The sequence below is a fragment of the Lithobates pipiens genome, unplaced genomic scaffold (assembly GCF_037356315.1).
Source record: "Lithobates pipiens isolate NorthernLeopardFrog02 unplaced genomic scaffold, aLitPip1_a1.2 Scaffold_13, whole genome shotgun sequence".
NCBI lineage: Eukaryota > Metazoa > Chordata > Amphibia > Anura > Ranidae > Lithobates > Lithobates pipiens.
The window spans coordinates 496,181,236-496,198,126 of NW_027507718.1; the positions used below are offsets into that span (position 1 = coordinate 496,181,236).

General features: G+C 43.5%; 1 protein-coding gene across 2 annotated transcripts in view; it reads left to right on the plus strand.

Moving 5' to 3' along the window:
- Positions 1-550: 550 nt before the first annotated feature.
- Positions 551-16,891, plus strand: part of CTNNA2 (catenin alpha 2) — an 877,929-nt gene continuing 861,588 nt past the window's right edge. For both annotated transcript variants that reach the window (XM_077478018.1, XM_077478019.1), the window contains exon 1: positions 551-625. In XM_077478018.1, coding sequence (XP_077334144.1) covers positions 593-625 — 33 coding nt within the window. In that variant the 5' untranslated portion in view covers positions 551-592. The remainder of the gene's footprint in view (positions 626-16,891) is intronic.

Below are 16,891 nucleotides of genomic sequence, written 5' to 3' on the forward strand. Positions count from 1 at the left end.
ACATCACTGACATCACAGTGTGTGGACCGTTCATTTAATTTTCAACTGAAGTATTGTCACCTTGTTACAGAAATTGCAAAAATAAGAGATAGGATTAACAGGTAGTTAACCTATCTTATAGAGGGATTCATAAAAACAAAGATTTTAGCTTCACCCTAAAGTGAACCTGTGCACGCTTATAGCACATCCCCAATACATTACAAATAGCCTGTTTTCCAGTGCCGTCAATCTGACCCCTGGCTTCATCTCCAAGTAGGTTATCGACTCAGAAAAGGCGTGCAGGGCAGGGGTATGGGTTAGGTGCCATTGTTTGCATTACTCCAGTTCAGTGGCTCACTAGGTAATGAATCAATGATCCACATGGCAGACCTGAAACTTGCACCCTTACAAACATGTCAGCCATGATGTGTCCTACTTCTGTCTAGATCTGTTCATTTGAACTGTCCCTCAACACAATGAAAGCATACATTTCTTTTAACTGATATGCAGTTTGGTAATTCAGTGTATGTAGTGTAAGCTAAAAGTATTTCCTTGTTTCCTTTAGACTGGAAGAAAAGAAAAAGGTGACCCGCTGAACATTGCCATCGATAAGATGACCAAGAAGACACGAGACTTGCGGAGACAGGTGAGCTTCAAAGTCTATACTTTATAGTCTGTTCAAATTCTGGTAAAACAGTATATAGCAGTACATAATAGCAGAGCGTGTGAAAGAAAAATCATTTACACTTTCAGCAATATTGACTTTCTGAAAAGTATTCATGGAAAACAAAAAAGTCGAAATTTCATGGTGGATAATGTTACAGTCCTACTCAGTGAGTTTAGATTTTGTTGGAAGATTTTCTTTCTCTGGTTGTTCACCAAGAAATAATAAGAATACAAAAAAATGTGTAGAAAAAAAATCACACAGGAGTATATAACAAATGTCTTTAGAGGGCAGGGAAAAAAGGTTTGTAGCAGTTTTATACAAATAGGAAATGTTTTTCTTTGGATGCATTTGATTTAACAGCTCCATAACAAAGAAGGTTAACCATGTACTAAAACATTAGAAGAAGTACAAGAGCATACTGGCCTTGTGAAATAAAATAGTTAAATTAATTTTGTTTAAAAAAAAGTGGCAACTCACAATTTTGGTGCAGTCAGTATGCCTTGGGCAGTGACTGGGCTCGTTGATGTTCTTGTGGTTGTCAATAGAACTTGCCAGATGGTCCTGAACCAGGAGGACTGAATGGAGGCTTCATAATTCTCAGGAGCCAATTAAGGCCAATTGCACCCATAAAAACCATTAAACACTCACCCTTGGTAGCACCTGGGGGGTGGAATGGCCAAGAGACAGTGATTTACACTTGAATGGAGATTACTGGAGTGGGGTCTGTCCAACAGGTAAGAGGAGATGAAAGGGTGTGAGGGGAAGGAGTTATGGGAGTGGATGAATTTATTTTTTTAAGTTGGTGTTTAATGGTTTTTAAGGGTGCAATGGGCCTTTATTGGCTTCAAGAGAGCTGAATGGTTTCATAGCCCTTTCAATGGGCCCCCAATTATGGCCCATTGAACCCTTAAAAACCATCAAACACAACCTTTAAATGTAACTATATGCCCCCCCCCCCATACACACACACACTTTTGTTTTTAATTTCCTCTTACCTGTTAGGCAGAACCCACTCCAGTAATCTCTGTTCAAGTGGAAATCTTGGCCTCTTGGCATTCACTACCCCTTTGCCCCAGAGGTGCTACCAAGGGAAATTGATCACTGCTTGCCCTGAGATTGCTGTAGTAGGTACTGTATAGCAGTTACAGTAAGAGGGGATGAAATACAAAAAGGGAAGGGAAAGGGGAGTCACTTTTAAAGGTGGTGTTTGATGGTTTTTACCGGTGCAACGGCACATAATTATCTCCTGAGGGTTATGGAATCCCCATTCAGCTATCTTGGTCTTTTCCCGTAGCAACAAATTGTCCCTCATTATCGTTCCATGACAAAATAATAAAATAAAATAATGAGGCCAATGAGGGCCAATTTTGATGTTTGATGATTTTTAAATGTGCAATGGGCCTTAAAGTGTTTGTTAACTCAACATGACAGCTTACTGACAGCCCCTCTATTATATTAGGCAGGTATACCACACTGTGTAAGTCTTTTCTAAAAACAAGGATTGTAAATATTTTTTTACGGTGATCTTCAGGCCGGTCACATGACTTGCGACCTCTTTACAGCTCCAATACATGGCTTCTGCAGGAGGGGCCGAGATCTCCCTCTGACAGGAGCCAGGGGGAATCAGGTGGCCGCTCATCCCTTCCCACAGAAGCCCTCTCTCGGAGATGTAAAGTGCCTGTGAGTCACATGACCGGCCTGAAGATAGCTCTAAAAATGTATTTACAATCCTAATTTTTAGAAAGAAATTACAACGTGTGGAGGGGCTGGCAGTTTTTACTTGCACTAATAGCGACGGAGATGGGGGGGGGGGGGGCGGAGACAGCAACACAGAACACAGAGCTGACAGTCAGTGAGGAGGGGATGAGGAGGAAAGCAGAGAGGACAGCTGCAGATGATGGAGGGACGTATGCTGACCACAGTGGTCAGGGCTCAGCAGCCCTGATTATCTTGGTCAGCACAGAGAGTGGGACTCAGGAAGTTACAGGATCAGCCAGGTTTTTTTTACAGTTCAGAGGGGGTTAGACTACACAGCACAAGCACTTTGCTGTTTAATCTGCCTTAAGCGAACAGGATCAGATATTTTTTGGGTTAACAAACACTTTTAAAGTTAATTTTTGGTTCACTTTTTTTTTTCTTTTCTAAAATCCAGCTCCCCTATCTACCAATATAGCATTACTGTGCTTCTTTTGCAAAAATAAAACAGCTTTCCATTTATTCTACAAACGCTTACCTCACTCTTCCAATGGCTGTTTAAAAACAGTGTTCCATTACTTCTGCCTTACTTCCTGAACAGACTTTAGGTCATGATACAAGACCCGCTTCCTGATTGGCCGGGAGGAGAAGCAGGAAGACAATAGCGAATATTAATTTGCTATTGTCACACAACTGGGTGGGCTCAGGGCGCAGTGCCCTCTAAGTGCCCTGTAATCATGTACTGCAAAAAAAAACAAAAAACTATTGGAATCCATGCGTCCAATGTCCTGCATGTAGATTATGGGCTGGGTGCATGGATTAAGGGGTTGGCACCCCTGTGCCCCTTATGGAAGGGCCACCACTGGTCATGACCTAAAGTCTATTTAGGAAGTAAGGCAGAAGTAATGAAGAAGTGTTTTTAACCACTTTCAGACCGGACCATTTTGCTGGTAAATGACCAGAGGTCTTTTTACACTTTGGCACTGCGCTGCTTTAACTGGTAATTGCGCGGTCATGCAATGTTGTACCCAAACAAAATTTGCGTCCTTTTCTTCCCACAAATAGAGCTTTCTTTTGATGGTATTTGATTGCCTCTGCGATTTTTATTTTTTGCGATATAAACGTAAAAAGACCGCAAATTTTGAAAAAAAATGATATTTTCTACTTTTTGTTATTAGAAAAATCCAATAAACTCAATTTTAGTCATACATTTAGGCCAAAATGTATTCAGCCACATGTCTTTGGTAAAAAAAAAGTCAATAATTGTATATTTATTGGTTTGCGCAAAAGTTGTCACATCTACAAACTAAGGTACGTTTTCTGGAATTTACGCAGCTTTTAGTTTACGACTGTCTATCTCATTTCTTGAGGTGCTAAAATGACAGGGCAGTACAAAACCCCCCCAAATGACCCCATTTTGGAAAGTAGACCCCCTAAGGAAATTGATAAGAGGCATGTTGAGCCCATTGAATATTTTATTTTTTTGCCTCAAGCGATTGAATAATGACAAAAAAAAAATTTTTTTTTTTTTTTTACACAAAGTTGTCACTAAATGATATATTGCTCACACATGCTATGGGCGTATGTGAAATGACACCCCAAAATAAATTCTGCTGCTTCTCCTGAGTACGGGGATACCACATATGTGGGACTTTTTGGGAGCCTAGCCGCGTACAGGGCCCCGAAAACCAAGCACCGCCTTCAGGCTTTCTAAGGGCGTAAATTTTTGATTTCACGCCTCACTACCTATTACAGTTTTGAAGGCCATAAAATGCCAAGATGGCACAAAACCCCCACAAATGACCCCATTTTAGAAAGTAGACACCCCAAGCTATTTGCTGAGAGGCATGTTGAGTCCATGGAATATTTTATATTTTGCCACAAGTTGCGGGAAAATTACAAACTTTTTTTTTTTTTTTTTTTTTTTCACAAAGTTGTCACTAAATGATATATTGCTCATGCATGCCATGGGCATATGTGAAATGACACCCCAAAATAAATTCTGCTGCTTCTCCTGAGTACGGGGATACCACATATGTGGGACTTTTTGGGAGCCTAGCCGCGTACGGGGCCCCGAAAACCAAGCACCGCCTTCAGGCTTTCTAAGGGCGTAATTTTTTGAGTTCACTTCTCACTACCTATTACAGTTTTGAAGGCCATAAAATGCCAAGATGGCACAAAACCCCCACAAATGACCCCATTTTAGAAAGTAGACACCCCAAGCTATTTGCTGAGAGGCATGTTGAGTCCATGGAATATTTTATATTTTGCCACAAGTTGCGGGAAAATTACAAACTTTTTTTTTTTTTCACAAAGTTGTCACTAAATGATATATTGCTCACGCATGCCATGGGCATATGTGAAATGACACCCCAAAATAAATTCTGCTGCTTCTCCTGAGTACGGGGATACCACATATGTGGGACTTTTTGGGAGCCTAGCCGCGTACGGGGCCCCAAAAACCAAGCACCGCCTTCAGGCTTTCTAAGGGCGTTACAGTTTTGAAGGCCATAAAATGCCAAGATGGCACAAACCCCCCCCCCCAAATGACCCCATTTTAGAAAGTAGACACCCCTAAATTTAGGGGTACACTAGTGAGACTAGGTAATAAATGGCGGGTGCCCTGAAACTATAAAAAAATAACTAACCAACCAGCGTCACCTGTAACAGTTATATGGTGATCACTGGTGAAAGGGTTAACTAGGGGGCAATCAGGGGGCTTTATGCGGTAGTATATGGGGGTCCCTGGCGCTATAAAAAGCTGCGGCGAACCTAAATACCTACCTGCCTAACTAGCGTCACCTGTGACACTAATACAGCGATCAGAAAAACGATCGCTTATTAGGCTGGGTTCACACTGGAGCGATGCGGGAACGCCACGAATGCGCGGCGGGTTCCCGCATCGCATGCCTCCCGGCGGCAGTTCACACTGCCCTATGCGAACTGCTGGGAGTGTCAGTGAAATGTTAATGACACCCCCAGATCAGTTCGCATATCGCAGTGCGATCTGCAAACTTGGATCGCATGGTGTGAACACCCATGCGATCCGATTCTGCTGCGGACCAAAAAAAGGGTCCCGTGCGAGTTTGCGGCGGGTGCGGCGGGTGCGACACGAATTCAGCCATACTATCTGTATAGCTGAACTCGAATCGCACAGAGATCGGATGTGATTTGCACTGCAGTGCGGTGCGAATCACATCCGTTCTCATAAACCGCTGCAATGTGAACCCAGCCTTAGTGACACTGGCGACGGGGGGTGATCACGGGGTTAAACCTTTATTGGGGGGGTTAGGGGGGTACCTTAGAACTAAAGGGGGCTAACCCTAACTGCCCTAACAGTTATTAGTCACAAATGACACCTGCCGGGTGATCAGGGGGTTAAACCTTTATTAGGTAATAAATGGCGGGTGCCCTGAAACTATAAAAAAATAACTAACCAACCAGCGTCACCTGTAACAGTTATATGGTGATCACTGGTGAAAGGGTTAACTAGGGGGCAATCAGGGGGCTTTATGCGGTAGTATATGGGGGTCCCTAGCGCTATAAAAAGCTGCGGCGAACCTAAATACCTACCTGCCTAACTAGCGTCACCTGTGACACTAATACGGCGATCAGAAAAATGATCGCTTATTAGGCTGGGTTCACACTGGAGCGATGCGGAAACGCCGCGAATCCGCGGCGGGTTCCCGCATCGCATGCCTCCCGGCGGCAGTTCACACTGCCCTATGCGAACTGCTGGGAGTGTCAGTGAAATGTTACTGACACCCCCAGATCAGTTCGCATATCGCAGTGCGATCTGCAAACTCGGATCGCATGGTGTGAACACCCATGCGATCCGATTCTGCTGCGGGCCAAAAAAAGGGTCCCGTGCGAATTTGCGGCGGGTGCGGCGGGTGTGGCGGGTGCGGCGGGTGCGGCGAATGGCTGAACTCGAATCGCACAGAGATCGGATGTGATTTGCACTGCAGTGCGGTGCGAATCACATTCGTTCTCATAAACCGCTGCAATGTGAACCCAGCCTTAGTGACACTGGCGACGGGGGGTGATCACGGGGTTAAACCTTTATTGGGGGGGTTAGGGGGGTACATTAGAACTAAAGGGGGCTAACCCTAACTGCCCTAACAGTTATTACAGTCACAAATGACACCAATGCAAAAAAAAAAAAAAAAAAAAAAAAAATGACATTGGTGTCACTGTGACTGGGGGGCAGGGGTAATTGGGGGGGTGATCGGGGGGTAAAGGGGGGGTGTGAGTGTGCCTGGCATGTTCTACTGTGTGTGGGATGTGTTGGTGCAACTCACTGATCCGCTCTCCTCCGTGTCGGAACGAAAAATACCGACACGGAGGAGAGAATACATCACTTCCTCTCCTGTGTTTACATTACAGGAGAGGAAGTGATGTCACCGGGGATTTCCATTCGTCGGGAGCGATCGCGAGGGGGTGGCCATGAATGAATGGCCGTCCCCTCGTCCGGGATCGCTCCCGAACGAAAACCGACCGCCGCAGGCACCGGGCGGGGGCCCGATCGGGCCCCCGACCCGCGGGAGGCAAAGCACGTACATGTACGTGCTTATGCCTGCCCGTGCCATTCTGCCGACGTACATCGGCGTGAGGCGGTCGGCAAGTGGTTAAACAGCCATTGGAAGAGTGAGGTCAGCGTGTGTAGAATAAATGGAAAGCTGTTTCATTCTTGCAAAAGAATTACATTAATGCTATATTGGTACATAGGGGAGCTGGAATTTGAAAAAAAAAAAAAAAACTAACTCTAAAAATCGCTATACTTACCTGTTTTGCAGCTGCTGAGCTGTCAGCGGCAGCTTCAGTATGTAGGTGTGTGCAAGAGAGACAGTCAACAATGGGAAGCCCCATAGTAAATCTAAAGCCCCATACACACGATCAAACTTTGTACAAACTTTCCTGTGGACTTTTGTACAAAGGGCGTTGGCCGTAAGTTTGTATTGCATACACACAATGGAACGTTTTAGGCAACAAACACAAACGTAGTGACGTTTCAACGTACTGATGACACTACAAAAGAGGACATTCAATTACTCCAGCACCACTTTTGGTCAACTTCTGTATTGTTGTCTGATCTTTTGCATTAGTTCTGAGCATGCGTGTTTGTACTTTGTACAAAAGTCCAATGGTTTTGTGTACGCACGATCGGACTTTGCTCCATTGGACTTATGTTGTCAAAAAGTTTGTCCGTTCGCACAGCCAACAAAAAGCCCCATAAACACTATCAGCTTTTCTGCTGACACTTTCCTTCAGATTTACCAAAACCATATAATATGAGGTCAAACCTTAGGAGTTTCAATTTGTATGTTTGGTAAATCTGAAGACAAAAATCTGCAGAAAATCTGATAGTGTGTATGGGGCTAAAAGTCCAATGAAAACCGAAAAGGTCTGTCCGATGAAGCGTACACACGGTCGGATGTTGCTCTCCAAAACAGCTAATTTGCATGTTTGTTGTCAAAAAGTCTGATCGTGTGTATGGGCCTTAAGGATGACATAACCTCCCAGACATTGCACAGTCTTTGCCGGTTGTCTCCTACACACAGCAGTCACCAGTGGACTGGACCAGAGCAGCTGCAGAACAGGTGTGGCAAAAATGGCCTTCATTAGCCTCATTATTATTATTTTTTTCTATTTATTTTTTCACAAAATGGTAAAACAGACAACAAAAACAATTAAAATAATGCATTTAACCACTTGCTTACTGGGCACTTAAACACCCTTCTGCCCAGACCAATTTTCAGCTTTCGGTGCTCTCACAATTTGAATGACAATTACTCAGTCATGCAACACTGTACCCAAATGATTTTTTTGTCCTTTTTTTCCCACAAATAGAGCTTTCTTTTGGTGGTATTTGATCACCTCTGGGGTTTTTATTTTTTACGGTATAAATGAAAAAAGAGCGATTTAAAAAAAAAAAAACGCATATTTCTTTGTTTCTGTGACAGAATTATGCAAATTATTAGTTTTTCTTCATAAATTTTGGCCACAATTTATACTGCTACATATCTTTGGTAAAAATAACCCAAATTAGTGGATATTATTTGGTCTTTGTGAAAGTTAGAGAGTCTACAAGCTGTGGTGCGAATCGCACAAAATTGATCACATCTGATGTACTGGTGGCCTATCTCGCTTCTTGTGACCCGAACAAGTCAGGAAAGTACAAATATCCCCCAAATGACCCCTTTTTGGAAAGTAGACATTCCAAGGTATTTAGTAAGAGGCATGGTGAGCTTTTTGATGTTGTCATTTTTTTCCCACAATTCTTTGCAAAATTAAGATTTTTCTTTTTTTTTTCTCCACAAAATTGTCATTGTAATAGGTTATTTCTCTCACATGGCACGTGTATACCACAAATGACACCCCCCAAAAAATTCTGCTACTCCTCCTGAGTATTACAATACCACATGTGTGGGACTTTTTCACAGCCTGGCCACATAGAGAGGCCCAACATGCAGGGATCGCCATCACGTGTTCTAGGAGCATAAATTACACATCTAACTTATTGACTATTTATTACACTTTTGAAGCACCAGGACAATGACACATGACACTGATGACAGATGGCACTGATACATGGCAATGATGACACTTATACGTGGCACTGATGACACGTGGCACTGATGACAGATGGCCCTAATATGTGGCACTGATGACAGATGGCACTAATATGTGGCACTGATGACACGTGGCACTTATACATGGCACTGATGACACGTGGCACTAATACGTGGCACTGAAGACACGTGGCACTAATACGTGGCACTGATGACAGATGGCAATAATACGTGGCACTAATACGTGCCAACGATGACAGATGGCACTAATACATGGCACCGATGACGCGTGACACTGATGACAGATGGCACTAATAAGTGGCATTGATGACACGTGACACTGACAACAGATGGCATGTGACACTGGCAGGTGGCACTGATGACAAATGGCACTGATATGTGGCACTGATGACAGATGGCACTAATACGTGGCACTGATGACAGATGGCACTATGTGGCACTGATGACACGTGGCACTGATGACAGATGGCACTTATACGTGGCACTGATGACAGATGGCACTGGGGACAAATGGCACTGACAACAGGTGGCACTGGGTGCAGGTGGCACTGGGGGCAGGTAGCACTGGGGGCAGGTAGCACTGGGGTGGATGGCACTGGGGGCAGGTAGCACTGGGGTGGATGGCACTGGGGCAGGATGGCACTGGGGAGGATGGCACTGCTGGGGGAGGATGGCACTGGGGAGGATGGCACTGCAGGGGGAGGATGGCACTTTTTTTACTTTTTTTTTTTTATCGAAGCAAAGCAGAACGGCTGCCGCTGCAGCTGTTCATCTCTCCCCTCTCACACTCTGTCTGTGTGAGGAGGGAGAGCGGCGCTGAGAGATGATCTCATATGTTTACATATGAGATCATCTCCCATTGGACACGCCGATGTGACGGCCGCTGTGATTGGCCGTTTACAGCAATCTGTGTTTGCCTGTCCCCGGGGGACACGGCGGACACAGAACTTCCGCGATGCGTGCCCGTGGCGGCGCGCATTGAGGAAGTAAACGTTAGGACGTCCAGGGACGGCCACCCGGATGAAAGCGCCTGCTCTACGCCCATCATTTGGCTATAGGGCGGGCGCGAGGTGGTTAAAGTACACAGTGAAAAAGTGATTAAATACACACATAAAAAGGGAAAAAATACACAATGTGAAGAACACTAAGGCCGCGTACACACGCGGGGACTGTCTGCTGAAACTAAGTTCGTCAAACAGTCCGCTCAAACTTTTGAATGAACGAACACGCCCACACACGGCACTTTTTGAGCGGACAAATACGGCAAACTTTGTTCGTCGTACTAAGTCTGCGCAACTTTTGAAATGAGATGTTGACACGTCGCTCTCTCCGGCCGGAATGCCAGAGCCGCGCTGTGCGGCCACTTATATAGTGACAATGGGGCGGTGTCACATGGTATATGTCACATGGGTTGGTCACATGGGTTGATGTCACATGGGGACTATGACATTGTAAGGGGGCGGGGTCACCATGTGACCAACCCATGTGACATATACCATGTGACACCGCCCCATTGTCACTATATAAGTGGCCGCACAGCGCGGCTCTGGCATTCCGGCCGGAGAGAGCGACGTGTCAACATCTCCTGGAGAAGAAGAAGAACAAGAACAAGAAGAAGAACGGAAGGCGACCGGAAGGCGACAGCGGCGACAGAAGACCGGGCCACCGCCTGTAAAAGAGCTATAAGAAGGCGCGGTGGCCCGGCAGAAGAACGGAAGGCGGCGGCGACAGAAGACCGGGCCACCGCCTGTAAAAGAGCTATAAGAAGGCGCGGTGGCCCGGCAGAAGAACCGAAGAGGGGGACAAGACCCCCGAAGTCGGGAGAAGAGGCCGGCAGCGGGGAGAAAGAAAGCCGGACACCTCCGCTAGCAAAAGAGCTACAAGAAGATAGCGGAGGAGTCCGGCGAGAAGACCCCCGAAGACGGAAGACCCCCGGAGCTGTGCAATAAAATATTTTATCTCGTGTGTTGTGTTTTTTTTTTTGGGTACTTTTATTTTACAGGTGAATGGGTAGGGGTACATTGTACCCCATACTCATTCACATAGGGTGGGGGGCCGGTATCCGGGGGCCCCCTTATTAAAGGGGGCTCCCGGATTCCGATAAGCCCCCCGCCCGCAGACCCCGACAACCAACGGCCAGGGTTGTCGGGAAGAGGCCCTTGTCCTCATCAACATGGGGACAAGGTGCTTTGGGGTGGGGGGGGCGCGCGGCCCCCCCTTCCCCAAGGCACCCCGCATGTTGAGGGCACGCGGCCTGGTACGGCTCGGGAGGGGGGGCGCGCTCGCTCGCCCCCCTTTCCTGGCCGGCCGGGTAGCGTGCTCGGACAAGGGTCTGTTGTGGACTTTGGGGGGACCCCCACGCCGATTTTTTTCGGCGTTGGGGTTCCCCTTTAAGTACATTCCAGGCGGCGGAGCCCACGACGTCTCCGTGGCTGGCCCCGCCTACCTGGAGACGCGCTCGAAATGAGCAGACTTTCCTCCGAGCGGGAACAGTTTGCTCATTTCGAAAGTGGCCTACACACGGGCGGACTATCCGCTCAAACCAAGTTTCAGCGGACAGTTTTTCGGAATTTCCGAAAAACTTTGTTCGTCAAACTGTCCGCTGAAACTGTCCGCTGAAGCCCCACACACGAGCGGACTGTCCGCTGAAACACTGTTCAGCGGACAAAGTTGAGCGAACAGTCCGCCCGTGTGTACGCGGCCTAAATTAACTAAAATACCCTAAATACATCTAAAAAAAATAAGACAGTAACTACACAAAAAAGGAATAGTGTTTTTTTTTTTTTGTTTTGTCAAAGCAGTTCAATTAATGAAATTGATAACTACTGCTTCCAAAACCATTCTGCTCATCCATACTCAGAGATTTTACATTTTGTTGGATTGTATTGTGTCTAGCAATACATTTCCTCTTCCTAACAAGTAAAAGGAAGTAAGAGGTTAACTTTATGTAGGTTGCCTTTAGTCTGTCAAACAAATTGCACAAGAAACAGCCGTGGGTCCCAGAGCTACAGAGGACAGGTAGGTAGATGCTCCTCATCATTCTCTGAGACATCTTTACATCTATGGCTAGCCTTAGAACCAGGAATAGGAGTAATAGAGTCATACTAAGGCATACAATAAAAACGTGGGCACAAAGAACAGCTGCAAGATCACAAAAAAAATGCAGTTATATAATGGGGACACTGTTAAGGACAGGACAAAAAAAAAAGAGTTTGGAGGCATTTTTTTTTTTTGGTAGTTTATTAAAATCTTGATTGCCTTCCTTTACTGATAAGCCACCATAGTCTTTCAGACTTCAGGGCAATAAAAGTTGACAGAATCTTCAAAAACCTCAACAGTATCCTACGCCTAAAAGTCTGTTGAAATAACATTGGATTCACCCTGCTGCTTGATAAATTTTAGCTTTATAGCCGAGCTAAAATTGTAGCTGTATTATTTTCTATCTTTTATTTTTGTGTATCTTTATTTTTGTTGTCTCTGATAAAATGAATTTCTGCTAAATGTTTATTGGGATGACATTGGACTTTATGGGACACTTAAGTGCTTCAGGGGAAATGGAGAGTGGTTTAATACAGATGATTTACTTTGCCAAGCTGCAGTTATTTCCTTACCGCCTAATTATCGGGCTCAGTTTCATCTATTTCTCATGTAGCATTTACTGATACACGTATAGCTTTCTATATTAGAGCTCTTCACATGTTCCAGGTTTAAAGCAGGGCACCTACTACAAATCTGAGACAGTAGTGCATATGTATCATGTGGCTGGTAGAAATGTTGTTGTCATGTACAAGGGGATATTATTTTCATTTAAAATATTTGTGTCTTGTATGAAGTTCTAAGTCAAAAGATATGATTCACCCTCATACTTGTTTATTATGATGATGATCATCATCATCATCATAAGTTCATCATCATCACCATCACCATCATCCCTACCCACCACCATTCATTAACCGTCGTCATATATCATATTTTCCTCAACATATATTGTTATATTCATCTGCTGCTCCTAATAAGCGTTATAATTGTGTATGCATAATTAATGTTATTGTTTCCTTTGAGACAATATGGTTTAAATACCTGAAGAAAGAATCTCTTTGGCATCAGATCTTCTTTCTCTAAATCCTTGGAGATAGACTTTTTCTTGCCCAAGATCTCCTCCCATTTAGGACCTGGAAATATAATCTCTGTGGGTCAGGATATTCTCCTATTAGAAACCTAGACCTTTTCACTGACTCATGATTTCCTCCAATTAGAGACCTTAAAAGATAATCTCTCTCTAGTCCAGGATCTCCTTACTTTTAAGATCTGGAAGTCAAATTTTCAAGCATAGGATCTCCTTTCTTTAGAGACCTGGAAATAACATTCTCAGGATCTCAGGATCCACTTCCGTTAGACACCTGGAAACACATTTTCCCATTAGGCCCGGTGATAGAATCTTTCTGGCCCAGCATCCTCTCTCATAAATGACCTGAATATAGGATGTCTCCGGATCAGGATCTTTTCCTTATAAAGACCTGAAGTTAGAATCTCTCTGGCCCAGGATCTTTTCCAATTAAAGACCCAGAAGCAGAATGTCTCTGGTTTTAGGATCTCCTCACACTAAAAACCCAGGGATGGGAAATCTCTGACATATGATCTCCTCCCATCAAATACATGTAGATAGAATCTTTCTGGTCCAGAATCTCTTCCCATTAGAGACCTGTAGATAGAATATTTTGGTCTGAGCTTCCCCCCAATCCCTCAATAATAAACCACAGACTGATATTCTCTGGCCTAGGAGCCTATTCAATTAAAGACCTGCAGTTAGAAGAGATCTTGGACCAGAGACATTCTAACAAGAGGCCTGAAGATAAAATCCTCAGAATCTCCTCCCAATAAATATATGGGAAGGAATCCCAGGAAGTCACTTCATACAGTAGTATCCACAAACCACCTGGATTATTAATATGGTGACATTTTTAAATTTTTTATGAAAATTCTCATCCAACCATGTTGGTTGCATGACTTTGGAAAGGTGAATATTAAAGCAAATAAAGCATAAAGTACTGCGAGTAGGAGTCACAAAAGAGGGGGGGATGAGCCCAGAGCTGTCTTTTAACATGTTAATGTAATTTCAAAATTTTTGTTTTCAGTCATTTTAAATCTGAACCTTTAATTTAAATAATACTCACCATCGTATACAAGTTCAAGTGCCCAGTATAACAGTATAAATGGGTGTCCTACCCAGTATAGAGGTACCTACATCCTAAATCTTAATATAATTGGACAAAAAAAGTGGGAGTGGCAACAGGATTTTTCTTGGTACCATCAAGGACAATTTGATTAAAATCACATAGTTTCACGATTTTCACTACAAAACATGTAGTTTGGTTGACCACATGTACACCTCCGCTATGGATTAACATCCTTATGGTGCGAATAGCACTATGTTGTGGGTGTAGTACAGCCATACAAGAGGGATTTTTATTCTTATGTTTTGCCTTAATAACAAATATAGTTCCTTGTGATGTTATTTGTAACAATAAAATTATGTGATTTTAATCTAGTGTAATGTCCTCGACGGTACCAAGAAAAATCCTGCTGCCCCTCCCACTTTTTTTGTCCAATAATACCCGCTATCCCTGACCCTTTGCATATATGCAGCTGTGAGGTGGGGTGAGCCGCAGCCCCAGGTAATTGGCTTAGCACTTACAGCTACCTGCTGGGTTCAACCCATTATGGATTCAGCTAAACCCAAGCTAATCCCAAAACCATGCCTAATTACTAGAGGGAGCCCTGTCCAGAGAAAAACAATATGCCCAATGCATGTAGACAGGGAGAAAGGGAGGCTGAAGGACATCAGTATCACTCAAAAAAAGACAAAAACAATATTTTATTATAAAAACAAAAAACTGTTATTGTTTGAGTGACCGGGCTTTAGAGGTCATCCAGTTATAGTTTGGATCTTCTATAAGGCTAGTGGATTAGGAACATAGCTGTTCAATTAGCATTTGTAGAAGAAGGTCAGGAATGATAACCCTCATAGTTTCTTTTAAGGTGGTGATGTAGGCTTTACTTGCAACAGTCCAAAAGTGAATGGAAGAAGCCTTAGTACCAGGTGCCCCTCATTAGAGTTTCAAGGCTAATTACAAATAACACAAAGTCCATGGTCCATACTAGACTTGTCTCTTCTTTTTTTATTTATTTTTTTATTACAATTTTTTAAATTGCAATATACTTAGGAAGTAAAAAAAAACAACGTGCTTCATTGATTTTGTTACAGGGTCTGATAATTTGTAGTTAGACCCTTGAACATAATGCCGGATTATAGAAAAATGTATGAGAAATAATGGCAAACATGTTTCTGGAGCTTTAGTGACAGTCTTTTTCTTAGAAAAATTATAGCATTCATCAAGAAAAAAAAGCCTATAATATTTCAGTGCAAAATGTGACCAATTCATCTGGCGGCGGGCAGGTTTTGAGAATTATTCAGTAATGTATTTGCGGCAAGCCCAAAGAAATGTTCCGCACAGCAGGGTATTAATTTGTCTCTGACTTCAGAGGCTGCTGAACATATTCCGAGGGCTGACATTGCTGAACTTTCCAATCTCTTCACTACTGCGCCAAAAGAACCCGCAGAACTCCGAAAGTAAATGAAATAATTCAGAAGAATATGATCCTTATTTTCAAATGGTTAACTTTATCTCTGGATGTTTCACCATCCTCCACAATGTTATCTGGAGCATATCATACAGGCATGCGATCCCTTGAGATTTGGTGTCAGGCTTCGAAAGTTTTGCAATGATGCTTCCATGGAAAAATACAGTGAAAATATAAATTACTACTATAAGGGAATTTTGCAGAATATGTAAATATTTTAGTGCTTTAAAACCTTGGTGTATTAAAGGAAAACTAATTTTGTTGAAAAATTGATATAAGCTGTTTTGTGATTTAATGTTTAATTTAATTTCCCATTTCAATCTACAGCTAGCTATGATTTGCTAAAACTGACGAAAATGTTGCTTCTTTGCAATTGTGGCAACAGTAAGAGGGACTTCTAAATTATACATGTACAGAACACCCCCAGTGAGCTAATCTTCTGCTCATGGGATTCCCATACCATTTAATGGAGGTGACCAAAGACCAACATGCTTGAAACCCAGCCTTGGTGGCAACCATGACTCCTTCTATAGATACAGTGGATAAATTAGGGTACACATGAAGGGGCAAGTATTGTGGTGTTTGCAAGATTTCCAAGTAAAATAAATAAATAAATAAATAAATAAAAATCATTTTGGCACAGGAAATAGACGATGACCCTGGATAATGCCTAAATAAATGTAGTTTGATCCTTCTGGAGAGAAAAGCAGATAAAGTCATTGTCAGGGAGTACTGTAATCTCTGAGAGAGGTATTAAATACCTGGAAATATTATATTGACATATTACGCAGGTTGCATGAAATGACCATTAAAATATACAACGGCCAGCCAAAACATTATGGTGACCCATCTAATATAATTAGGTAATTCTTTTGCCTTCAAAATTGCCCTGACCCATCATGACATGGACGCAGCTAGACCTTTGAAGGTATGCTGTGATATCTGCTACCAAGCTGTCAGTAGCAGCTCCTTCACGTCCTTTAAGTTGTGAGGTGGGGCCTCCGTGGATTGGACTTGTTTTTCTAGCACATCCCTCAGATGTTTGATGGATTGAGACCGGAAGCATTTGGAGGACAAGTCAACAGCTCAAACTTGTTGTTGTGTTCCTCAAACCATTTTTTCCAGTGTGGCAGGGAGCATTAATTTGTTGAAAGAGGCCACTGTCATCAAGGTTCTGTGGTGCCCATCATAGGTGCTTTTGGTTGTGAACACAGGTCAGTATGGGCACCCTGACTGCTTTGCAGCTACGCATCAAACTACAATGCCCATTTTCTGCTTTCAACACATCAACTTCATGGACAATAAGTTTACTTGC